Genomic DNA, 26,760 nt, shown 5'->3' with positions numbered 1-26,760 from the left:
TATATAATTTTAAAAACATTAAAATAACTTAAATTTAATATATCAATTGTTATTTGTTTCATTATGAAAAACAAAATAAAAACTTCTTCCATTTAAAAACTCATATAATTTAAAAATCTTATAAGCTTCTCCTTCCACTATTTGGAGCAATTGCTAATCATATAACTTCCATTCGGGGCAATTGCTAATCATAACTTTCTTCATAGGCATACAAAAAGATATACACCATGATATTTTAAATAATCATATGACTTACTTCTTAGATATAGGGAAAGATATATACCATGATATTTTAAATAATCATATAGTAGGTTGTTTAAAGTTTTATATTTTATTTATGATTAAGCAAAACACGAATAATGGTATCTATATTGTTTCAGAGACCACAAGTTTCATGCGATTCCTTCAAAAATATAATTGAAAACCTCGAAAGCGTGAATGGTCGATAAAGACCCTGGGACAATTTCGTGGCTCGGCTCCCAGGCCGTAGGCGTTAATGCTACAGTTAACAGCAGGAAAGAAGAGCAATTTGTTACATAGTTACGGTAGAAGGCTTCCTACCTGGAAAACAAAGCCTTTTACTTCTTTTAGGACTGTAACTTTGGCGCCATGAACACTTCCAGAGCTATAACGGGGTTTTTGCGAAAAGGTTTTGTTCAATCTAGGGGCTTAACGATCCCCACCGCTCCTCTGATCTCGCGAAGATGCCAGAGAGTACATGATATCAGTCAGTCGCCACACAAGGTAGGATTTGTTGTGGGTTTAGGGTTTAAGGCGGTTTCTAAGGCCGAGGCTTAAAAAGGATTTCTTTTCCCTGTAATTATTTCCTCTTTATCTCATAATATATAAAAAATAACTATGTAGGTGTAAAACCGTGAGCAATTGCCCCTGATTTCTTCCAGGCTGCCTGTTTGCGTAGGATTTACCATGTTTATATATAATTTTGTTGGATTAATAACATTAATACCCAATGGAAGGCTATTGTATACATTTATTTACGTGTATGTATGCATATTAGGACGACTTTAAGGCCATCGATGCATATTGATCTCATATAGATAAATAGATAGATATGAATGTTTATCTGAATCAATGAATGTGATATATGGGAAGGAAAGAGTAGGAAGGACGCATACCATTCTATGGTATATATTGCGAAGCGAAGCTAAAATCCATCCCGACTACCGACTTTTTGAAGTTTGGAATCCAATACTGCCAATTTATGTACAATACCTCCTATATTCTGAAGTGTTTTATGTATTTTTATTTGGAACTTCGGCTTATCACTGTGCAGCATTGTGCCAATACTGCCAATTTATGTACAAATACCTCCTATATTCTGAAGTGTTTTATGTATTTTTATTTGGAACTTCGGCTTATCACTGTGCAGCATTGTGCCACCCCATTACTTAAGGCTGCCCTATATTTATTTTTTATTAGTGGTCGATGGATTCAGAGCGAGGAACTGTGGCCCACAATAACGTCCAACCTATTTACGCTGGTCTTGGTGGTCCTGCCCCGTTCACAGGAAGAACATGTCTTTGGTAAGACTCGAACCTTAGTGTGGGCAATATCAATGCCCGTTTTCACCAGTCCTTGACACGGGGAATACTTTCAACCCTTCCTCCCCGTGAAATTTTGCACTGTAACAGTATTTTGTAATCAAACTCGTTTTGCCTAGTTATGGTTCTTGAAATGTTTTGACATGTGTTTTTGATGGAGGAGCATACAACTTAGCAATTTCATTATGTTCTATTTAACTTAGGGGGTCTTGTGTTTTCAAGGAAGTTGGATTTTTATGTATGTAATTATTAATGTTTTGAGTGATTGGAACAGGAATTAATTAGATATTGTGAAGATATTTGTAAATGCTCTCGAATGTAGGAGAACATGAGTGATGACGAGAGAGTTGGAAATCAATTATAAGTCTTAGACTAGAAAGTGGTGTCATGATTCGTGGAACTAGAAAGGATTCTTATGAATTACTAGAGTTAAAAGTGGACTTAGAGGATATTTAGGATTTAGTTTAGTAGATTAAGGATCTCAACCCAAATTGCTTAAACAAAACCTTTTGTTTAAATGTAAGCCAAAAAGGTAGAGAGTCAGTCAGTCAGTCAGGAGTCCGAGAGTCAGTCATTTAGGCCTACGGGCAGGAAAGGAAAGGCCACTGATATTGAAAATCAGGCCGAGGAAGAAATTCCTGTGTAAATGGTTGTTTATTAATACAGATAACTCGATTATGAGTTTGTGTGATGTGTATTTGAATTATAAATTGTGTGTGATCTTGAGTAATTTTGCGTAATGTAGGTTGCAGGGGTGCAGAATCAGAGGAGAAGTGGAAAGAGGAGTGTTATGGTTTTACACACAAACAGTGTTGGAGAAAGCCTTTAATGTTACAGCAAAGGTGAAGGAAGCATAAAGGTGCGAGCAGAGATTGAGATTAGAACAAGTGAAGATCGTGAGGCGAAGACAAATACACAGGTAGAAAGTCGAATGGGCGATTACACATTAAGAACCAAAAGAACGTAATAGTGTTCAAGAATTGTTGGATCCATCAGATCAATAGATGAGATTGTGTGCGATAGATGGATAAGATTAAGTCGCGCGAAATAAAGTCAAGAAGATGAATGGCAGAGATTAACACCACGTGTTAGTAGAAGGACGGAGTGGTATTCGCAAGGGGTAAGCAGTTTCTCACGCGCCCTAAAGGTGGTAAGCGGTCTTTCAAAATTTCACGCAATTACCTTTAGCGACTGACACGTAGCAAACGATGGAGAGAGAAAACCACTTTTCTCGCGTGCTTCCAATCTGATATCGACTGTGCAAATATCTGCGCGAGATTGCGCGATAATCGTTGGATCGAGCGGGATTGATCAACGGTGGTGATCAACCAAGTTTGTTGGCGAGCGGATGACGCGATAGCCGTTGGATCGGATGAGACAGATCAACAGTGGAGATCGCTAAGCTAGTTGATGATTGGGTGACGCGATAACCGTCGGATCGAGGAACGAGATCGACGACAGAGATTTAACGCACTAAGGAGAGCATCGATGTATGTGCAAAGGTTTGTGGAATGGCGGAAAGGTAAGGTTTAAGTGTGGTTTATGAGATATTTCTATTATACAGAAATTATAATAGAAATAAGCGGATTAATGTTTTATGGGTTAAGTTTGAGTTTAACCAAAGTCTAAAGACTAGGGTATGGTTGATAAGCACCAGAGGTGAAAAGTAACCCAAAGTTATAACCTGTGGATAGTTAAATGAATGTTTCCACATAGAGTTTAATTAAGGAGCCTTAAACCTTGATTTGTGAAGGTTTTACTAAGACAAAGGAATATTTGAAATTCCTAGGACATGTACACACATAGTGTGACATGCAAACTTAATTTGCATACTGTGGGTATATGCGGCTTAGGCTGCATCATTGGGGTATATGCAACTTAGGCTGGCATCATTTGGTATCAGAGCAGAACAAGGAAATTCTGTGTAAAAATTATTTGAGAAAACTTAGAATAGAGCAGTGTTACTTGGGAGCGGGAGCGGGAGCGACCATTTTCAGAAGCTCTCGGTTTGGGAGCGAATCTGGGAGCGATTTTTTAAAAATATATATATTTTTTATATTTTTGATACATATATGTCAACAAAAACATGTAGAATGATGAATTAGATATAAAAAACATAAAAAAACATAGATTGATCATTGAACCATATCACATTAATCATCTAGATTCTAGAAATTATAATCTTCATCAACCATGTCCACAAGTTAGTAAAATACATATTACAACTGCAACATAATGAGTCTCGTGAATCATGATTCATCAAATTCAATCTTAAAGTTTCAACTTCAAGCTTTCAAAATTGAAAATTCAATATATAACATTTATCATCATTGATCACCAAAGTTGTACTTGTAAGCTAAGTTTAACAGTTAACCATTACAAGAAGTAATATCTTAGATATTTCTAAGTCCTAACTTCTAACTGTTAACATGAATTGAAATGTTATAAAATGAAACATGAATAATGAAATGAAATGAAACAACTTTAGTCTTTCACGAAGCATCATATTCATAATTCACAATCATTACCAATGAGTTATAATTGCCAACTTCAAACTTCAAATTTTCATTGTCACAGTCATATATTGTTTTCAAAAAATATCATTATGATATGAAAGAGTCAAGAGTCAAGGACTCAAGACTCAACAGTTATGAAAACTAATAGAAACTAGAAAAGACAAGTAAACTGTAAATCTACATGTGGCCTTTTCCACGAGAGTCTCCAGGAGTATAAGCAGGTCATGGTGGTCTTCTAAGAGTCTTCCGCACAGACTGACGACCAGAACTAGAAGGCACATGCCCTCCACGTGAGGGTGTAGATGGAGGTGGCGACAGCAAAGGAACAAGACTCGAACCTTGAGCACTGCTACTGGATGGTGGAGGTGGAGGTGGCATGGCTGCTGCAGCTGCAGCTGCTTCATCTTCATCCCTTATAAGTTCCTCTTCCAGTTCTTCAAGATGCACTATACCATCCTCCAAATTGTCATCCTCTGGGTGATTGTCCCAAATTTTATATGTGGGATCCTCATAAGCCCGATCACAGTAATGACTCAACAACCTCAAGTTGTAGTGCACATAAACCAAGCTTTCTGCTCGGTTTTCATTGAGTCTGTTTCTTTTCACATTGTGTATGAAGCTGTAGGTGCTCCAACACCTCTTTGCAGAAGAAGTATTCACAACCTGTGATAGAACTTTTTTTGCCAATTTTGGCAAAAGTCCATGGTCGCCATATGTTTCCCACCATGTGAGAGCATCAAATCTGTCTCTGTCTTCCATTGCATGGAAGGTACCAAACAAACCAATGCCACTGAAGTATTTGCCTATTTCAAGGCGCACAGCTGCACATTCCTCCCTGTCAGGTATCAACTTTTCCAATGCTTGCAAATATCCACTAGTTACCTCTGCATCTAAATGGGGTTTGGTCCTAATCCCACCCCCTGGTGTAGGTTGGCCCAACCAAGATGTAGAGTAGTATTTTGGCGTAAGGATATACGCCAAGCAATGTAGTGGAAGATTAAGTTTATTCCACTGTACACACACAAAATCGTGAATCATTTTGTACAAGTCGGGATCTCTGTTATGAACAATATCTTTTATTTGCCCCAACATGGTATCCATCTGCTCATACACCTCGCCAATCATTGGTTTGTCTGTATCTGCAAACCGAATCATGTGATACATGGGCTTGGTGAAATCCAACACTTGCCTCACACTTGTCCAAAACTGCCATCAAGAGCGGCCTCCTCCACCAGTTCAAAACCTTGCCTGTTAGCTGCATTTGTAGCTCTTTCCTTTAATACCTGCCAATGTGGACTTGATACCATGCTAGCCAATGACTCTCTTACCTTCAAAAGGCACCTAAAGGTGAGGTAATAGCTACCAAGTCTGGTCTTCGCAATCTTCAACAACTCCAATCTCGAGTGATTGCAGAAAAGGCCATGTGTATTGCTATGATTTGTAATAAATTTTATCATTTGTTTGCCTTTCTTGTACAAATCACCAATCCATTAGTATTGTGCATTTTTGTTCTTGACAACATCATGCATCAGAAGGTTCAATGTGTGAACCAAACATCCAAACCAAAATATGTTGGGGTATTTATCCTCAATAATTGATCCCGCTGCCTTTCAATTAGGAGCATTATCAGTGATGACTTGGATGACATTATATGGCCCAATACGGTCAATTGTTTCAAGTAATGCTTCTACAATGTTGATGCCGGTCCTGAACTTGTCTGAGTAATCATGTGTAGTTAGAAAGATGGCACCACTAACAGACACAGCAAGAACATTTATCAATGGCTTGTCTTTTACATTTGTCCTTTTACTGACACCTCATGGTCAGTCCAAGAACTTGTCATTCAATTCAAAGAATGTGATACCCAGTGCTCTTGTATCCTTTAGGGGCATCATTTATGGCAGAAACCATTTCGTGCCAATAAGGTGAGTGAAGAACATTGAATGGTATCCCACATGCATAGAGAAACCTGTAAACCTTTGAATCCACATCATTCCTACACCCCTCATCAAGGAAATCTGATATGGTTCTACGCCTTAAACCTGATGACCCTGTGCCTCCATATCCACTGCCTTGGGAGGATGCTGAAGGAGTTCTTTGTGCTTGTAATTGCGAGCTTAGTTCAAAGAAACCCTTTGATTTTTTTGATTTGTATTGGGCTTCCTCCTCTTCCCTTATGTATTTGGCTCTATCCGCTGTTGACACCGCTAGACAAGTTTTGATTCCTATTTGTTTGTCTCCATCCCATGGCCTTTTCCCGCAGAGGTGTTTTCTGGCACGGGTGTATGAACCTGTGTAATCATTGTTGCAATGGGGGCAATGAAATTTAGTGGTTCCACCCCCTTTCCCTGCTTCAGGCCTGTTAACATATTTCCACAATGGGGGTTTGGTCTTGTTTATTTTTTTGAGAGTCATGTTCACCCTCCTCCAGCTCCTCACCGCGATTTTCATCAAATCCACTTTCTCCAGCTTCTTCATCCCCCTCTTCATTCTGGCTCCTCTGTTTTCTACTCTCCAGCACCATAATAACCATAAGAGGGACCAAGAAGAGGAAAATCCCAAGAAATATAGCCAGGTCCATGATGTTTGATATTTGTAGGCTTTTGAATCTGCAAATTAATTTAATTTATTTAGATTAATTAATTTAATAATTTTAATCTATTAATTTAATTTAGATTCATAATTTTTTACTAAATATAATTAATAAACTAAATTAAACTACCAAAATTACTACCTAACTAAATTAAACTAACTAAATTACTAAGTTACTTACCTCTCTGCAGGCTTGCTCCTCGCTCCTTGGCACTTGCTCCTCGCTTCTCCTCGCTCCTTTGCTCTTGCTCTCATTCAAGTGATAATGAAATGTTTGTTTGCTCCATTGGGCTTTTAAAACTTTACTCTTTTTTTTTTTAGTGTGTGTGTGTGTGTGTTAAATTGGAATTTTTTTTCGCGCTTGCGGCTTTTTTTTCCGCCCGGGTCGCTCTCGGCGTCAGTCGATTCGCTCCCGGAGCGAATATTTAATGCTCGGGAGCGATCGCTCCGAGCGTAAATATTCGCTTCGGGAGCAACGCTCCCGATGTCGCTCCCTAAATCGGCAGGGAGCACAATTTTTTTTATCGGGAGCACGCTCCCGACCCGCTCCCGCCCGGAGCGCGGATTAGGAGCGGGGGGGGGGGCGCTCCCCTGCAACACTGGAATAGAGTTATGTTTTGAAGGTATGTATCCAGGCAAGAGGAGATCAGATTTTAAATTTGACAAATAGTTGCCACACAGAGATAAAGTAGCAGAATTTGCAGATGCAAAGGAAACATAGAACAATCCATTCAAAGTGCAGGTGAATGGTAGAACAAGATCATGCAGAGGTCTTGAAGGTAGCGGCATAAGAAGGTGAGAAGATTGCAGCAACCTAGAGCAAGGAGTGCTCAATTGGTTTCAGAGGAGAAAACCAGAGAGATGCCTAAAGATTGAGCTCAAAGGAGAGAAGCTTAGTGAGGCATGTGTAGCAAGAAGGAGACTTGTTACTGCAGAGGTTTTGTTGCAGCTCACGGAAATATCATAAAGACAATTCCATAGAGGATGTGGGTAGAATTGCTAAGGGATGAAGAAAGCTGGTAAAAATTCTGAGTGAAAGGAGAGGTGGTTAGAACCTAGTATTTCAATTGTGATTGTAATACAAGAGGACAATTGTGTTCTTAAAAGGTGCAGATGAGTTGAAGCCTAGAAGGAATAGAGAGAAGTGCTCAAAGAGGTTCGAGAGAATAGAGAACCAAGTGCTTCCCAAAAGACCAAGTATAAAGGAAAGCTTAGTGAGGTAAGTGGCAATAGGGAGGACTTGCTGTTGCAGAGGCTTTAGAATTAGTACAGCTCATAGTAAATGAGTGAGGAACTCATGAAGATAGAGAAGAAGATGACTACTGATAGTCATAACAGAGGTAACAGTGGTTTTGAGAAGACCACAACAAAAGAAAAGTGAAAGAGGATTGTTAAGTTATGGTATGTTCTATGCTTATAACAGTTTACTTCTTTTTCTTATTATATTCCACCGATTAGCAATCACATGTACATAAAGTAAAGTGCAGATAGAACATTAAACGATCGACAAAAACCAAGCCAAGACAAGAGACACAGGATGTGGCGGCTAGCCAGGGACAAACCCCACAATGTGGGGGGAAACCCTTTGATCAAATCTTCTTTTATCTTCAATAATTCTGCAGAGAGAAATAGTACAATAAATCTGATTCATATCAGCAGTAGCAAACCCTAGATCAGTAGCATCAGCATTAGTGGCTTCATTATCAAACTAGGGCAGACCATATCTCACAAACGGACAGTCGGATTGACTTCATTCCACCACCAAAAGTTTCGGCTTCCAGAGGAGGTTCAGATGAACCTACAGCGCAGTTCAGATGAGGAGATCTTCTAGGCCACGCAAGTCAATCTTTACTTTTGCAGTTGCAGCTTCAGTTTCAGCAGTTTCCGGTTTCAAACTAGGGCAGTCGATATCTTGCAAACCGTTTGTCGGATTGACTTCATTCCACCACCAAAAGTTGCGGCTTTCAAAGGAGGTTCAGATGAACCTACAACGCAGTTCCAAAGAGGAGATCTTCTAGGCCACGCAAGTTAATCTTTACTTCTGCAGTTGCAGCTTCAGTTTCAGCAGTTTTCGGCTTCAAACTAGGGCAGTCGATATCTTGCAAACCGTTCGTCGGATTGACTTCATTCCACTACCAAAAGTTGCGGCTTTCAAAGGAGGTTCAGATGAACCTACAACGCAGTTCCAAAGAGGAGATCTTCTAGGCCACGCAAGTCAATCTTTACTTCTGCAGTTGCAGCTTCAAATTCAACAGCTTCCGGCTTCACATGTGTGAGAGAGAGAGACCCATTTCAGCGCAGTAGAGAAGAGACTCATATCTGCGCAGTAGAGAGAGAGAGATGTGATGAGATGAGTGTGTCCAAATGAGGAAAAGTCCTCTTATATTTATACACAACGTTGGTGGGTGAATAGATGCGACTGTTGGGCTTCTGAGCCTACATGAGTTGTAGGTCGGCTTGATAATAATTCCATAATCAAAATAAATTCATATCTCCATGAATTCATATCGGAATTGGATGATTTTTATATCAATCCTACACCTCTCGACGAGAAGAATCTAATAAAAATATTATTAGCCATGAATAAGATGACCCATATGAAGTTTTGCCCTAGTTGCCAAATTTAACACTCCCTCTCAACCATGGAGAATTTCATCTGCAATCTGTCTATCGGTCGTTACTATTCATCCATCAAATGCACTGCCTTGTACAGCCTGACCCTTGCCCTGCTCTGCTCTATTTTGCCTGTTCTGCTTTGTCTTGTTCTGCCCTGCACTGATCTGTACTATTTTGTTCTGTTCTGCTCTGCTCTTGCATTGTTTTGTTCTACTCTGCTTTTGTCCGAATTATGAAGAAGAAGAAATGATCGAGGATGTATCATACTGACTCAAAGTCAGTCTCAGAGTATGTACCACTGGTCCCAGACTAGTCTCAACCAACCCAAAGTCAGCGTCATAGTGAGTACAACTCCAATGGTCCCAGACCAATATCATCCTCCACTGACTCAAAGTCAGTCTCAGAGTATGTACCACTGATCCCAGACCAGTCTCAACCGACCCGAAGTCAGCGTCATAGTATGGTACAACTCCTACCACTGGTCCCAGACCAGTATCATTGATCCCAGATCAATGGAGGTCATCCTAGCGTAGGGAGTACGGTAGTTACAACAATGCGTCCATCGGTACTACTATGGTCCCTAACTTCATTTCCCTGCTCATTGATCAGATGAGAGGTAATTCCCATGAGTCCCAGACTGCATGGGTAGGATGCCTCGACAGGAGAACTAATCAATCCTGTCCTCACAGGAGAACACATCAATCCTGCTACAATTGCCATGGAGAACACATCAATCCAGGCCTCACAGGAGAACACATCAATCCTGCTACAATTGCCATGGAGAACACATCAATCCAGGCTGCCATGGAGAACACATCAATCCAGGCCTCACAGGAGAACACATCGATCTTGCTACATAGGAGAGCGAATCATCCTGTTCCACAAGAGAACGAATCATCTTGTCCCACAAGAGAGCGAATCATCTTGTTCCAGTGTGCACCACCAGGGGAGGGTGAGTCACCCTGTGGTCATATGTTGCTCCAGTAGGAACCGCAAGCCCTCAGAGCTCCCAGAGCTCAATGTATGCAACATGCAGGACCCTTGTGCAAAGGTTTCTTGCCGACTCCAAGTCGTTTAGGAAAATCACAGATTAGATCTTTCCTCGGGGCTTTGACAAGGTGTATCAACCTGTACATCATCTTAATGTGATGGAGCTTCCTTGCTCATCGACTTACCATATCCCAGATGATGTCTATCTGCTGGAGCAATTGACGAATACGGGATTCCTCAATAATCGAATCCCACCTCTGGTTGTTACAGAGAATCACAGTGGTATCCAATGTAAATCCAAACAGCTCACTAAAGAGCTTTCACAACCAGACTGCCTCAGACGAGGTTATGCTAGCAACAATATATCCTGCTTCGGTGGTGCTCAAAGCCATCGACTTCTGCTTCCTGCTCATCCAGGATATCGAAGCAGATCCCAAGGTGAAAAAGTACCCAGAAGTGCTCTTACGGTCCACCACACTGCCTGCCCAGTCAACATCAGTATATCCAAGTAGTCTCACATCTTCGACAGTGTATCTTAATCCATGAGAGATTGTGTCCTGAAGACATCTCAGAAGATTCCTGGCATCAATCCAATGAGGCTCAACCAAATATGAGCGCACAATGCTAACTGCAAAACATATGTTCGGACGGAGGTTCACCAAGAACAGCAATGCGAATGAGTTTTTGAAACTCAGAGGCATTTCCCAAGTCTGGTCCGACATCACTACCATATAACTTCTAAAAGTTAAGATCCTCGAGGTAGTCACAGGCTTGCAGTCCATCATACCTAATCTTTCCAATATATTTACCACATATTTTCCTTGAGATAGGAAAATTTCCCTTGGCTTCTGCCACACTTCAAGTCCTTGGTCCTTCATTTCAAATTCAAAGGCCAGCTCCCTCTTACATTTGTGAATGAGAGGGTCTGCACCTGTTAGAAAGAGGTCATCCACATACAACACCAGTATGAGAGGCTTGTCATCTTCAACCTTAAAGTAAAGGTTAGGATCGACTTCACTCCTAGTGAATCCCAGCTTCATCAAGTAGCTATCGATCCTCTCATACCATGCTCGGGGTGCTTGCTTCAGCCCATAGAGAGCTTTCTTCAACCTGCATACATGAGATTTTCGATCATAAATCTCAAATCCTTCGGGTTGCTCCACGTAGACCTCTTCTTTGATCGAGCCATGCAAGAACGCAGTCTTGACATCCATCTGATGTAGGTTCCATTCTTGTGAAGCGGCAAGGGCTATGATCGAGCGGATGGTCGTATATCTGGCAACCGGTGCAAATATCTCATCATAGTCTAAACCTTCCTTTTGGGAGAAACCTCGAGCAACAAAACGAGCCTTATACTTTTCTGTGCTTCCATCTGCTGCATGCTTTATCTTGTAAAGCCATTTGGAAGTAACAATAGTCTTGTCCTGGGGTCTGGGAACTACTTCCCAACATCATTCTTTATGATAGACTCATATTCTTCGGTCATAGCATCCTTCCATACTTGATGCTTGACGGCATCTGAGAATGACGAAGGCTCATTTTGTATGATCGTGCTCATGATGGTCAGGTATCCTTGATACCTATTAAGTTTCTTATTTTGATGGAAGGTTCCTCAGGGTGCAACATGTCCTTCAGCATGATCAAGTACCCCCCTAAGCCATGAAGGCCTCTTCCTAGAAGAGGAAGGCTCATGTGGATGAGGATCAATCGGATCCATGGGTTCTTCTACATCAGGCATTGATTCATCATCCTTTTCTTTCGGTTCCTTGGTGTCGGCTTCTTGAGAGCTCCTCAAAGTCGGAAGATTGATCACTTTGCTAAGAGCCATATCTTCGTCAAAGGTGACATCATGACTAATTATGACTTCCCTTTGACCGGCTACATAGATTCTATAGCCTTTAGTATTTTCACCATAGCCCACGAAAATTCCCTTCTTTCCAGATGCTCCCAATTTATTTCTTTTCTCTTTCGGCACATGAAAGTATACAGGGTTTCCAAAAATTTTAAAATGAGAAACATCAGGTTTCTTACCGGTGAATTTTTTTTTAGGAGTCTTGGAACCCAATGCTTGATGAGGGCATCGATTTTGTACATATACGACGGTGATTGTAGTTTCAGCGCATAGAAACTTTGGAAGTCTTTGATCATGTAGCATGGCCCGGACAGCTTCCATCATCGTGTGGTTCTTCCTTCCCACCACACCATTCTGCTCAGGAGTATGTGGTGTAGTAGTCTCCCTCTTAATGCCAACCTCAGGTATGCCTGAGTAAACCAATTGTAATATATCGGAGGTCTTGCTTTGGCTTGAAGGGAATGGTCCCCTTTTGAGCTTTCCTTCGGCACATCCCGGACATACACCTTTCTCTACTTGGAATTCGGGCATCCCTGTTACCATCTGTCTTACATCGGGTAGAGCTTTGTAATGAAGGTGGGCAAACCTCCGATGCCAAAGTTCGGACTAAAGAGATGTGTCACAAGACATGACACCTAGCGGACTTCCATCGACCTGATATAATGAATCAACACTAAACCCAAGAGTATAGGCATCTTTAACATTATTTTTCCATATACATACCTTGCCATTGCTGAAGGTTACCTTGTAGCCTCTGTCTTCCATTGCCAAGATGGACACTAGGTTCCTTTTTGAGGTCAGGTGCATTTAATACATCCTAGAATTTCTAGCCTTCTTGAATGCTTGTCCTCTTCCTTGATTCCCAGCTCTCCTCTTACCTTTGCTGTTGAATTTGTCATTCCTTTGATTGCCATCAGAGGGATTTCGAGTTGCACCACTGCATACTGTACCATGCTTCTCTAATCATGATTATCATCATGCTGCCCTTGTCCATGATTTTATCCATCATAATGCTGCTCAAACTAGTGTGCATCATCATCGTGCTATCCTATATGTCCATGATCTCATGTTGCCCTTTATGTCCATGATCTCATTCATCATGATGCTCATGATCTCATACATAGTGACTTGCTTTATCGCAAATGTAACATCTTCATTTTCTTCTAGCCTTAGGTCCAGCCTTTCCTTTTGATTTAGTCCCGGAATTATTTCTTTTCTTTGCATGAGAAGAAAAGGCAGCACGAGGACCTTTAGGCATGGGTATTTCTTGCACTTCTTCCCTTGTTTCTTCTTGAATGCATCTAGCCATTAATTCCTCGAAACCAAGAATTACATTATAGTTCAAAAGAGTAGTCCTGAACACATACCATTCAAATGGCAATCCTCTAAGAGTTGTGAGTGCCATTTCTCTGTCAGTAATAGTTTCCCCAATAGATAGGAGATCGTTCTTGATCTTGGTGGTTCTTTAGAAGTATGCTTGCATACTTTCATCTTTACCCTTCTTGATTTCCCTCAACTTATTTCTAAGAAACAAAAATTGATTTGCATCATTAACTTTAAATAAACTCACCAGTCTGTCGTAGATTTCCTTGGAGGTGTCTAGATCAGAGATGTAGGCCACCAAGCGCTTGTCGATAGAGTCCCGAATGATCTTCTTTGTTTTTACTTCTCCATTTTTCCATTTGTTCCAAGCAGCAACAGATGCATTTGATGAAGGCTCAACAATATTGCCTCTTACATGGTCCAGCACTCCTTGATCTTCAAGGGTTAGATTGATAGACATCTTCCATCCGTGATAGTCAGCTTTCTCACGGAGCTTGTCTTCGGCAGGAAAGAGTGTTGAGGACCCCATAGTTCTTTTAGGATAGCCTTGCCGATCTTCTTTTCAACGATTGCTCTTGCTCTTGCTCGGGCTTTGTCTTCACCTCAACTCCGATACCATGTTAAGTTATGGTATGTTCTATGCTTATAACAGTTTACTTCTTTTTCTTATTATATTCCACCGATTAGCAATCACATGTACATAAAGTAAAGTGCAGATAGAACATTAAACGATCCACAGAAAACAAGCCAAGACAAGAGACACAGGATGTGGCGGCTAGCCAGGGACAAACCCCACAATGTGTGGGGAAACCCTTTGATCAAATCTTCTTTTATCTTCAATAATTCAGCAGAGAGAAATAGTACAATAAATCTGATTCATATCAGCAGTAGCAAACCCTAGATCAGTAGCATCAGCATTAGCGGCTTCATTATCAAACTAGGGCAGACCATATCTCACAAACCGACAGTCGGATTGACTTCATTCAACCACCAAAAGTTTCGGCTTCCAGAGGAGGTTCAGATGAACCTACAGCGCAGTTCAGATGAGATCTTCTAGGCCACGCAAGTCAATCTTTACTTCTGCAGTTGCAGCTTCAGTTTCAGCAGTTTCCGGTTTCAAACTAGGGCAGTCGATATCTTGCAAACCGTTCGTCGGATTGACTTCATTCCACCACCAAAAGTTGCGGCTTTCAAAGGAGGTTCAGATGAACCTACAACGCAGTTCCAAAGAGGAGATCTTCTAGGCCACACAAGTCAATCTTTACTTCTGCAGTTGCAGCTTCAGTTTCAGCAGTTTCCGGCTTCAAACTAGGGCAGTCGATATCTTGCAAACCGTTCGTCGGATTGACTTCATTCCACCACCAAAAGTTGCGGCTTTCAAAGGAGGTTCAGATGAACCTACAACGCAGTTCCAAAGAGGAGATCTTCTAGGCCACGCAAGTCAATCTTTACTTCTGCAGTTGCAGCTTCAAATTCAACAGCTCCGGCTTCACATGTGTGAGAGAGAGAGACCCATTTCAGCGCAGTAGAGAAGAGACTCCTATCTGCGCAGTAGAGAGAGAGAGATGTGATGAGATGAGTGTGTCCAAATGAGGAAAAGTCCTCTTATATTTATACACAACGTTGGTGGGTGAATAGATGCGACTGTTGGGCTTCTGAGCCTACATGAGTTGTAGGTCGGCTTGATAATAATTCCATAATCAAAATAAATTCATATCTCCATGAATATGTATCGGAATTGGATGATCTTTATATCAATCCTACACCTCTCGACGAGAGGAATCTAATAAAAATATTATTAGCCATGAATAAGATGACCCACATGAAGTTTTGCCCTGGTTGCCAAATTTAACAAGGATGCCAAGGCAAATGGCAAGAGAATGAGTCAAGAGGAGCCTGACAAGGAGACTGCAGAGTTAAAAGAACAACTCAATGTATTAAGGATGATATTAGAAGAAAACCAAAGACAAGGTTGGGTCTTGAGGAAAAACGCAGTGAAGTGGTCTTAGTTACAGAGAAGGCTACAATAGAGGCAAGTAAAGTGGCTGGTGGAAGAACTCAGAGAAGCTGAGTTGAAAATGGAAGTTTCCATTTGTGAAGCAGAACAGGGTGAAGTTCTGGGTAAAGATGAAGACTGGAGATTTGTGGAAGATCTTATGAATTATTATGAGAATTCAAGACAACAAGGAGATATGATGACTAAAGCATCAAGTGAGACCACAAGGTCTTATGTTTTTAAAACTGATAGTTTGTGTATGATTGCAGGTATTGCAGGAGAAAAGCAACTTTGTGAAGATGTCTTCAGGATGGATGAAGATCTTGAAGTAAAAGGTGACAAAGAAAATTTCTCAGAAGAGGAAGAATTTGATTGGTTACAACAGAAAGAGTCTATGGATGAGTTACTTAATGAGAGAAGACAGTCATTTAAAGCTGTCATAGAGATGGAAGATCAGGATCTTATTCTGATGAAGAACGAAGGAATATTGTCTCAGAGAGGTAATCTAATGAATTTGATTAATGTTATTGATGAAGAACAAATGCAGGAGAATATTAATGCAAATGATGGGGCAAGGATAACTCTTGAAGGAGGTTTACAGAGGGACAACAAGGCAAAATGTATTGAAGAAGAAGGACATCTACTGAAAGATGTTAAGAAAGAAGAAGTCTATGCTAAAGATTTAGCAAAGGGAGAAAGGACATCTGATGATTGGTCACTAACAAAGGAAGGTTTTGCAAAGGATGAGCAGTCTTTTGAAGTTGTCAAAAGTATGGAAGAGTATCTTTCAGAAGATGAATACTCTGAAGTAAAGAAGGATGGAGAATGTCTCTTAAATGGGGAAAACAGGTAATTATTGCAGCAGAAAGAATTTAGTAATACATTGATATTTGAAGTTGTTAAAATCCAGGAACAATTTCTTGTGAAAGGAGATGAGAATCAGTTTGAAGAGTTGATATGTGAAGCAACAATTGAGACTGTTGAACCTTGTAATTCTCAAACCGATAATTTGTGTATAAATGCAGGAATTATAAGTGATGATGAAGTACTTATGAAGTGTCAAAGAGAAATTGAATTGCTGGAAAACTCAGAGTATGACAATGTAATTGCGGAGGAAGGAGTTCATTATAGTGGACAAGAGTAGAAAGACATCATTGAAATAGATGGTGTGGAAGAGAGACTTGCTAACAGTTTCGAGAGTCCTTTAGAAAATTCTTTAAAGAGGTTGAATCAACTTACTAATGTGCTGATAAAAGAGGAAAAATTAGAGCAGTATACTGAGATGTTGTGAGAGAAGGAAAAGGTAATGAGGCCTTATATTTTTAATTATGATAATTGTTTTATGATTACAGGATTTGATGAAAATGAGACAGACATGTTTCAAGTTGAAGAGTCAGTTTTAGAACTGAAGAAGACTGGAAGTTGCCAGGTCAAACATGCTGATGAGGAAGATGAAAAGCATGAAGATACCATGCTTGAAGAAGTTAAACTGATTGTCAGAATCAGTCAAGGAAGTGAAGGACAATTACTGAGGGTTGTCAAAGAAGAGGAAGGAGAATATGCTGGAATTGATGAACAACATAGTAATGTATTTGAGGGGAATCAAGTACAAAGGAAATTGGAGGACAATTTACTTTTTGAAAGTAAATTTACAGATATTGAACAGAGGTTGTTTGGAAAGCAACAAGAGGGTAAGGATGAAAGGGCGGTAGTAAGAATCCAACAACTTCAAAGAGAAGACAGTAAACAACAGTTTGAAGATGAATGGACAGAGTACAACAACAAATGGCATAGTAATTGTCAATCAAAAGATAAATTGGACATAGAGATTGAAAGAATAATAAGAATGATGATGAAGGTGCCTCAGAAGAAAGTAGCAGTAAGAAGGCCAAAAGGCAGCAACAATAGAAAAACAGCGGCAGACTATGAAAGCATAGTTAGTGGAGCAAAGCAAGATAAAGTGTGGAAACCTGGAGAACAACAACAAACAACAGCAACAACCAAAGACAAATTACAGAACAAAGTATGGGATCCAGGAAGACAAAGGTCGGAAGCACATGATCAGGATATCATGATTATTTTAACCATGGGAGTCTGATGCAGGAGCATACATCTCAACAATTTCATTATGTTCTAGTTAACTTAGGGGTTCTTGTGTTTTCAAGGAAGTTGGATTCCTATGTATGTAATTATTAATGTTTTGAGTGATTGGAATAGGAAGTTTAGTAGATTAAGGATCTGAACCCGAATTGGTTAAACAGAACCTTCTGTATAAATGTAAGCCAAAAAGGTAGAGAGTCAGTCACTCAGGAGTCAAAGAGTCAGTCATGTAGGCCTACGGGTAGGAAAGGAAAGGCCATTAATATTGAAATTCAGGCTAAGGAAGAAATTCCTGTGTAAATGGTTGTTTATTAATACAGATAACTCGATTTTGAGTTTGTGTGATGTGTATTTGAGTTATAAGTTATGTGTGAACTTGAGTAATTTTGCGTAACGTAGGTTGCAGGTGTCCAGAATCAGAGAAGTGCAGAGAGGAGTGTTATGGTTTTACACACAGACAGTATTGGAGAAAGCCTTTAATGTTACAACGAAGGTGAAGGAAGCATAAAGGCGTGAGCAGAGATCGAGATCAGAACAAGTGAAGATCGTGAGGCAAAGACAAATACACAGGCAGAAAGCTGAATGGGTGATTATACATTAAGAACCAAAAGAACGTAACAATGTTCAAGAACCGTTGGATCCATCAGATTAGTGGATGAGATTGTGTGCGATAGACAGATAAGATTATGTTTCATGAAATAAAGTCAAGAAGATGATCCAAAATGGATCCTAAAAACCCTCTAAGTCTTCAATACTTAAAAACTATCGCAAAGAATAAACCTTCAAGAATGGCGTATTACACTATCGGGCAAGAAAAATACGCAGAAATAGTGAAAACAGAGCCTATCGGAGCCGTCAGATCTGGCAGATCAACGGTCCAGATCTAATCGGCATTTCGCAATCGGCGGTAGCAGGCAGAGTTAATCGGGCGTGGCCTTATGGAAATTGCGATAACGATCAAGCGTGATTAGACGAGACTGTTGATCAAGCGTGCAGATCCGACGATCCAGATCTACCCGTGCTATATCGCATTGCTAACATAACACAAGGAAGGACTTAACTCGCGGCTCGAAGGTTCAACGATATGCGATTGTGATATCGCAATATCGCATCGCGACTGTATAAGGGGTGATGCCAGGAGGCCAGCGACTATGCGATGCGCCGATAGCCGTTAAGGCCGATCGGCGCAATCAGCGATCGGAAGCTAAAAGGGATATGCGATAGCGATATACAGCTGGACCCGAAAGGGTTATGAATGCAATATTGTAACATTTGAAGTCCGATATGGAGCATTTTGTTGGGTTTTCCTTTGTATTGGGGGTTTTTGGCTATAAACCCAAATACGAAGAAAACCATGACTAAGCGATTTGTGATAGCGATTTAAAGGCGGACCCGATGGAGTTTAGGGTAGAATTGATAATATTTCAGGTCCGATAAAAGGCGTTTGGGCAGATTTTTACAGTGTTTCTGTGTATTTCTCTGTGTAAACAGAGAACGACTGTTTTGGGATTTCTAATGCGTCGATGGTCCCTTCCGTTACAAAACAGGTGGCCACCATCCCTGAAGACGTTTAACAATGATTGTTTAACGCTCAGAGGGGATTTGAGCGGACAGAGGCCGGGAGCCAGAGAGCCCGAAAGGGAAAACGAATAGACAAGCGAAAGGGAAAACGAACAGACAAGTGCCGATTGGCTTAAAAAGCAACTAAATAATAGAGACAGAGGCAGGCAGTGCTGAGACAGAGAGAAAACAGAGACAGAGAGGAGTCTGTGTACTAAAAAAGACTTGGGGGATCCAAGTAAAGCCTTGTTGTTTTATTCCTATTGTGTTGAGACTCAATTTGAGCTCACATTTGTAAAAAAAACCCTGCTCTTGAAGATATAATAGAGAGGTCACCACTGAAGGTTGGACCAGGAGACGTAGCCCGAGAGTTTTGGGTGAACTCCTTGATCATTTGCTGTGTTATGTGTGTTTGTCTAGTATGTTTCTCTAACTGCTCATTGTCTATATTATTCGCAATCTTTTCGATCCGTTGCACTAAGTAATTTAGGCAAATCCTGCACGAGTCTGTAATACCTTAAAAATAATCTAAGATCTTCATTTCCAGATCAAATGGTATCAGAGCTTTTGGTTTTTGGTTTGTTAAGGTTAGACAAGCTTGTGCTGGACTTTTTTGAATGCTAACTAGATCAAAGCTCAAACTGGGAAAATGAGAACTTGTTGAGGCCAACCCAGAAATTGGAAGAGTCTATCCTAGGAGGAGAATGGCAGAAGAAACTTTATTGGAATCAGAATCTCAGTTCATGGATAGTTTTATGGCCATGCGAGCCATGGTGGAAGAGATGTATCGGGAATTTAAGAAGGGTCGAGGTGAAAGCATTTCGACACCCAAACAAGACAGCAGAGGAACCTTCTCTAGATGCCCCTCCAGAGGGCAAAGGGAAAGGGGAAATGCTTCTTCCATCATCTCCTCCACCTTCTTCTTCATCATCCTCATCTCCTAGCCCTGATAAGAAAAAGAAGAAGACTTCTTTGATTAAATTAGATGTAAAGTTTGATTTGCCAATTTATGATGGAGAATTAAATGCAGAAAAGCTAGATAACTGGATTAGACAGATTGATGTATATTGCAGGGTGCAGAACATTGATTCAGAAAGGAGAAAGATTCAGCTAGCTAGCCTTCGCCTTGGAGGAACTGCACTAGTGTGGTGGGAAGGCAAGACACAAGCTGATCTGAAGAAACATGGTAAAATTCTTTCTACCTAGAATGAATTTGTTTTTGCCATCGAAAAACAATTCTATCCTCTAGCTTATATGCAGCAAGCAAATGATGAGTTGGCAAACTCTTCGCCAATTAAAGGGCCAAAGTGTACAAAGTTATACCCAGGAATTTAGAAAAAGAGCTTTAACTCTAGGCATATCTCTAGACTCACCTGAAACTTTGTTGAAGTATATAGGTGGTATGCATAGCTATTTGAAGCACACCATTCTCATGTTTAACCCCACTAGCCTAGATGATGTATCAGTTCAGGTTACACATCTAGTAGCTAGAGGCAAGAATGTGAACCCAGAGATTGGGGGATCATCAAAACCCTCTGCAAGCAAGAACAAGGAAAAGAAGAAGCTGAGATGGAAGGAGAGGAAGACAAACGTTGTACAGAAAGACAAACCTTCATGCACTCATTGCAAGAAGGATGGACACGATGATGCACACTGCTGGTCTTTGCATCTGGAGCTGAAACCCAAAAAGTTCGGTGGTAAGAAGAAGAAGACTGCTGCTGCTATTTAGAAAGACTTGGGGTCAGACTCAGGTGATGAAACAACAATCACAACCACAGGTAGAAAAGGTAAAAGTTCTGAAGCATCTACAAGTAATTCTGAACAATCTATTGATAATGAAGATAATGAGGGGAAAAGACATGAGCTTTTTCATATTAGAGTTATTTCCAAGCACCAAAAGATTGATACTTTTATTGATAGTGGATCACAAGTAAACTTGATTTCTGAAACAATTGTAAAGAAGTTGCGCTTACTAACAATCACCTCACAAGAAGCCATATCCATTAGGTTGGGTATGTGATAAAACAAAGCTACAAGTGACTAGACAATGTAAGCTTAGGTTTGCTATTGGGTCAACATTTGTAGATGAGGTTGAGTTAGATATAGTTCCCTTGGATATATGTGGTATTGTTTTAGGAAGTCCTTACTTGTATGATAGAAAAGCCATTTTCTATAGAGCTGAAAATAAGTATCAACTCACTAAAGGTGGAATAGAATATATTGTAAGAGCTCATAAACTCAAAAATAATTATTCTCTCATATACTCAGGGCAGATGAAAAGAATTGTAAATTCATGCGAGCAATTTTTACTAATGGTTGTAAAGGAAAAGAACCCTGATAAAACCAATGTATTTGAAGACTGTGATGCTAAACATAAAGCTGATTTAGTTAAAGTTGTTTCAAAATATGATATCCTATTTCAAGAACCTAAAGGTTTGCCACCCAAAAGGGAAATAGTATATGATATTCATTTGCAGCAAGATGCTCCATTACTTAACATCGAAATGTACAGGTTATCCGCTTTAGAGAATGCAGAGATCAAGAAGTAGGTATAAGAGCTGCTCGATAAAGGGTTCATAAGACCAAGCACATCACCATGTGGATCTCCAATCGTATTGGTGAGAAAGAAAGATGGTTCGTGGAGGATGTGCATTGATTATAGAGCACTGAATAAAATAACGATCAAGAATCGTTATCCTCTTCCTCGCATTGATGATCTATTAGATCAGTTGAAAGAAGCAGTTTACTTTTCCAAGTTAGACTTGCGTAGTGGCTATCATCAGGTCAGAGTTGCAGAACAAGATGCATGGAAGATTGCTTTCAAGACCAAGCAAGGACTGTATGAATCGCTGGTTATGCCTTTTGGCTTAACTAATGCTCCTGCCATTTTCATGAGAGTTATGAATGACGTACTCTGACCTTTTCTTGATGATTTTGTAATTGTATATTTAGATGACATTCTTGTTTTCAGTAAAACATGGGAAGAACATTTGAAGCATGTAAAGCAAACTTTAAATGTTTTGAAAAGAGAAAATTTCTAAGTGAAGTTATCAAAATGTGAATTTGGCAAAACATCTTTAAATTATTTGGGTCATATTGTAGGGGGTGGTGAATTGAAGATAGATCCTTCTAAGGTTGAAGTCATTGTGAACTGGCCTAAACCCAAATCTGCGACAGAAGTTAGGAGTTTCCTAGGAGCAGCACAATATTGGAGAAAGTTTATTGCTAACTTTTCCTTGATTGCAGCTCCCTTACATGCTTTAACAGGATTGAACAAGGTGTTTCAGTGGGGAGGCAAACAATAGAAAGCCTTCGACACCTTGAAAGGAAAAATTAGTACAACACCAATACTAGCACTGCCAGATCTTCAACGTCCATTTGAGATTGAAACAGATGCTAGTGACTATGCCATGGGAGCAGTGTTGATGCAACACGGTAAACCCATATGCTATCATTCTGAGACATTTACTTCTGCAGTAGTTAATTATCCCACATATGATAAAGAATTGTATGCATTAGTACAGAGTGTGAAAAAGTAGAAACATTACCTAATGGGCAAAGAAACAATTATACATACAGATCATCAACCACTTCAATATTTGCACTCATAAACTAAATGCAACAATCAAGACACTATAGGTGGATGGGTTTTCTACAACAATTTCATCTTGTCATCGAATATAAGAAGGGCATGCACAATAAGGTTGCAGATATGTTATCCAGACCAATCATAAATGCATCTACTATACTTAAGCATAACTCAGTGATGCATGAAAGCTACATTGAACAATATGCTTAAGATATAGATTTTAAAGATGTTTATGCAACTTTAAGTCATGGCAAACAAGTAGAATTGGATTATTATGTTAAGGACCAACTCTTGTATCATTTGGGAAAGTTATGCATTCCACAAACTGAAAGAGTTAACATAATCCGAGAAGCACATACTTCTCTTATATCAGGTCATTTTGGTGTACGTAAAACAATTGCACAACTGCAAAGGTTCTGTTATTAGCCAAGAATGCATGAAACAATTTCTAAATATATTAAAGGGTGTACTATGTGTGCTAAAAGCAAGCCCAGTAATAGAAAAATAGGCTTGTACACTCCACTTCCAGTTCCTTCTTGTCCTTGGGAAAGTGTTTCCATGGACTTCGTTGGGGGATTGCCAAAATCTAGAAAAGGTCATGGTTATTTATATGTTATTGTGGACAGGTTCAACAAAATGTGTATTTTAATACCTTGTAACATGTAGATTACAGCTGAACAAACAACGAAGTTGTTCTTTCAGCATGCATGGGTTCATTTTGGGTTATCCACTTCCATTGTATTTGATCGAGATTCCCGATTTGTTGGGAAGTTTTGGTCAAGTCTGTGGGAATTGATGGACACCAGATTGAAGAAGAGCACAACATTTCATCCACAAACAGATGGTCAAACAGAGGTGGTCAACAGGACAGTGATCCAGTTGCTCAGGGGCTATTGCAACAAGCATCCCAAGCTTTGGGATGAACATTTGTGTTATGTGCAACATGCTTACAACCGTGCCAAGCACTCTTCTACTCAGAGATCTCCTTTTGAGACTTGTTTTGGTTTTACACCAAAGTCTCCCTTGGATTTTGTCTTCAGAAAAGACATAACAGTTGATGGACACAGTGATGTGGACAAAGCAATCAAGTTCATTGAATAGATCCAAGAAATTCACTAGGCAGTGCAGGAACAACTGGAAAGAAGCCAAGCCAAGTACAAGGCAAGGCATGACAAGCATCGAATTGAGCATAGCTTCCAAGTTGGTGATCAAGTCTGGTTGTACATCAGCAAAGACAAAATGCAAGGTGAAGGTAAGAAGATGAAGCCAATAAGGTATGGGCCTTTCAAGATACTTGAGAAAATTGGTGAAAACGCTTTTCGCCTTGATTTGCCAGCTTACATGCATATTTATTTAGTCATTAATGCAGAAAACTTGAGACTGTTTGAACCTTCATTGATTGAAGATCCTGAAGAGCAAAGTTAGTTGCCTTCTATTGATGATTTGTTGCCTGAATATCTCAATGAGTTGCAGGAAGACACAGTTCTGGACAGAAAGGTGAGAACTACGCGCAGAGGGGATGTTGAGTACCTCAGAATCAGACTCAAAGGTTCAAAACCAAGCAGTGCACGATGGATAGAGATTGGACAAGTGAGGAAGCTGTATCCTCACTTGATCGATGCTTAAAAACCAACTTTTGGTGGTCCAAAAGCTTTTCAGTGGGAAGGCGTGATCCAAAATGGATCCTAAAAACTCTCTAAGTCTTCAATACTAAAAAACTATCGCAAAGGATAAACTTTCAAGAATGGAGGATTACACTATCGGGCAAGAAAAACATGCAGAAATAGTGAAAACAGAGCCTATCAGAGGCCAAAGCAACACTGCACAGGATCTGTCAGATCTGGCCGATCAATGGTCCAGATCTGATCGACATATCGCAATCGGCGGTAGCAGGCGGATTTAATTGGGACAAGCTTATGGAAATTGCGATAACGATCAAGCGCGATTAGACGAGGACCGTTGATCAAGCGCGTAGATTCGACGGACCAGATCTACCCGCACTATATCGCATCGTGCACATAACACAGGGAAGGACTTAACCCTCGGCTCAGAGGTTCAGCGATATGCGATTGCAATATCGCAATATCGCATCGCGACTGTATAAGGGGTGATGCCAGGAGGCCAGCGACCATGCGATGTGCCGATAGCCGATAAGGCCAATCGGCGCAATCGACGATCGAAAGCCAAAAGGGATATGCGATGGTGATATATACTTGGACCGTAAAGGGTTATGAATGCAATATTATAACATTTGAAGTTCGATATGAAGCATTTTGTTGGGTTTTCCTTTGTATTTGGGGTTTTGTGCTATAAACCCAAATACGAAGAAAACCGCGACTAAGCGATTTGCGATAGCGATTAAAATGCGGACTTGATGGAGTTTAGGGCAGAATTGATAATATTTCAGGTCCGATAAAAGGCGTTTGGGTGGATTTTTACAGTGTTTCTATGTATTTCTGTGTGTAAATAGAGAACGACTGTTTTGGGATTTCTAATGCGCCGATGGTCCCTTCCATTACAAAACAGGTGGCCACCATCCCTGAAGATGTAGAAATTTCTCATTTCCCACCCCGGTTTTCAGTTTCTCCTTATTTCTCCCATATAGTTAAATGCCCTTTCCCATAACCATACATTCAACAAGCTGGAAAAAATAAATATTGCTGAAAACACAAATTCTGGAAATTTTACAGAATGCTGGAAATTGCAAAAATAAAAATCAGCAGTAATAAACAGCCATTAAAACACATTTAAACACTGAGATTTTTGGTCAACTTGACCCTGGAAAAACCCCCTACAACTCTTGGGGAAAACCAGTTTGAGAGCTCTTCTTTATTTCTGGAAAATGCCTTTTTACAGTAGGAGAAATGTTTAGCAAAAAATCAACAAACAGACTTTTACAACTTATCTCAGCCTTGCTGAAACACCGTTGCTGTCGCTGTTACTCCGCTTTCAACTTTGCTGTTACACCGCTTTCAGCTTTGCTGTTACTCCGCTTGCAGCTTTGCTGTTACACCGCTTGCAGCTTTGCTGTTACACCGCTTCCAGCTTTGCTGTTACTCCGCGTTCAGCTTTGCTGTTACTCTGCGTTCAGCGTTGCTGTAACTCCGCTTTCAGCTTTGCTGTTACTCTGCGTTCAACGTTGCTGTAACTCCGCTTGCAGCTTTGCTGTTACTCTGCGTTCAGCTTTGCTGTAACTCCGCTTGCAGCTTTGCTGTTACTATGCGTTCAGCTTTGCTGTAACTCTGCTTGCAGCTTTGCTGTTACACCACTTTCAGCTTTGCTGTTACTCCGCTTTCAGCTTTGCTGTTACACCGCCCAGAAATCTCCCTTGCTCTCTTGCTCTCCTTCTCTCAATCTGCTCATGAAAGAATGAATGATCTTTTCCTCCTTTTCTTCCCTTAACCCAACCCTAAGTGACTTTTGGGTGATCCCTAAATCCAATGGCTGAAATAGATTTAGATCAATGGCTGAGATTAAATGCTCATTTAAATCTCACTTTCTATTTTTTAATTCACCCCACTTTAATAAAGACCCACTTAGTCATTTATTTCCAAAGTCACTTTTCCTTTCTAATTTTTCATTGACTTTATAAAAGTCACTTTAAAATTAGACTTAGTAACTTTATCACTTAAAGTCACTTTTAAATTAGATTTAACTTTATAAAAATTATAAAGTTACTTTAGGAGAAAAATTAAATTCTTTTGGACACTTTTCCCTAGGCCAAAGATCAAAGCCTAAGGGAACCACTTGTCCTCCGGTACCAAATTTCAACACTCCCTCTTACCGAGGAAGGTGTTCCTCACCACACCCATCTTGTCTCTGAAGTAGACATGCTTGCCCCGTGGTAAGGCTTTGGTAAGAATATCTGCAACCTGCTCATCAGTGGAAATATACTCAAGCTTCACAGCTCCCTTCTGAACATAGTCTCTGATGAAATGATATCTGATCCCGATATGCTTTGACCTGTCATGAAATACTGGATTCTCCGTGAGTTTAATGCAACTCTGATTATCACAGTAAATCACTGAAGGTCTCAACGGCTGACCAAATAAGCCAAACAACAT

At 40.2% G+C, this 26,760-nt stretch overlaps 1 protein-coding gene across 1 annotated transcript in view; it reads left to right on the top strand.

The window, feature by feature from the left end:
• Positions 1-362: 362 nt before the first annotated feature.
• LOC149256860 (grpE protein homolog 2, mitochondrial-like) overlaps positions 363-26,760 on the top strand; it is a 123,690-nt gene continuing 97,292 nt past the window's right edge. Inside the window, exon 1 of the mRNA XM_089460904.1 lies at positions 363-744. Within this exon, the coding sequence (XP_089317030.1) occupies positions 610-744 (135 nt within the window). The 5' untranslated portion in view covers positions 363-609. The remainder of the gene's footprint in view (positions 745-26,760) is intronic.

This window comes from Pinus tabuliformis, chromosome 7 (assembly GCF_031772625.1).
Source record: "Pinus tabuliformis cultivar Carrire ecotype Pingquan chromosome 7, CPIR1, whole genome shotgun sequence".
Lineage (NCBI taxonomy): Eukaryota > Viridiplantae > Streptophyta > Pinopsida > Pinales > Pinaceae > Pinus > Pinus tabuliformis.
This window is presented reverse-complemented; position numbering and strand designations above follow the sequence as displayed.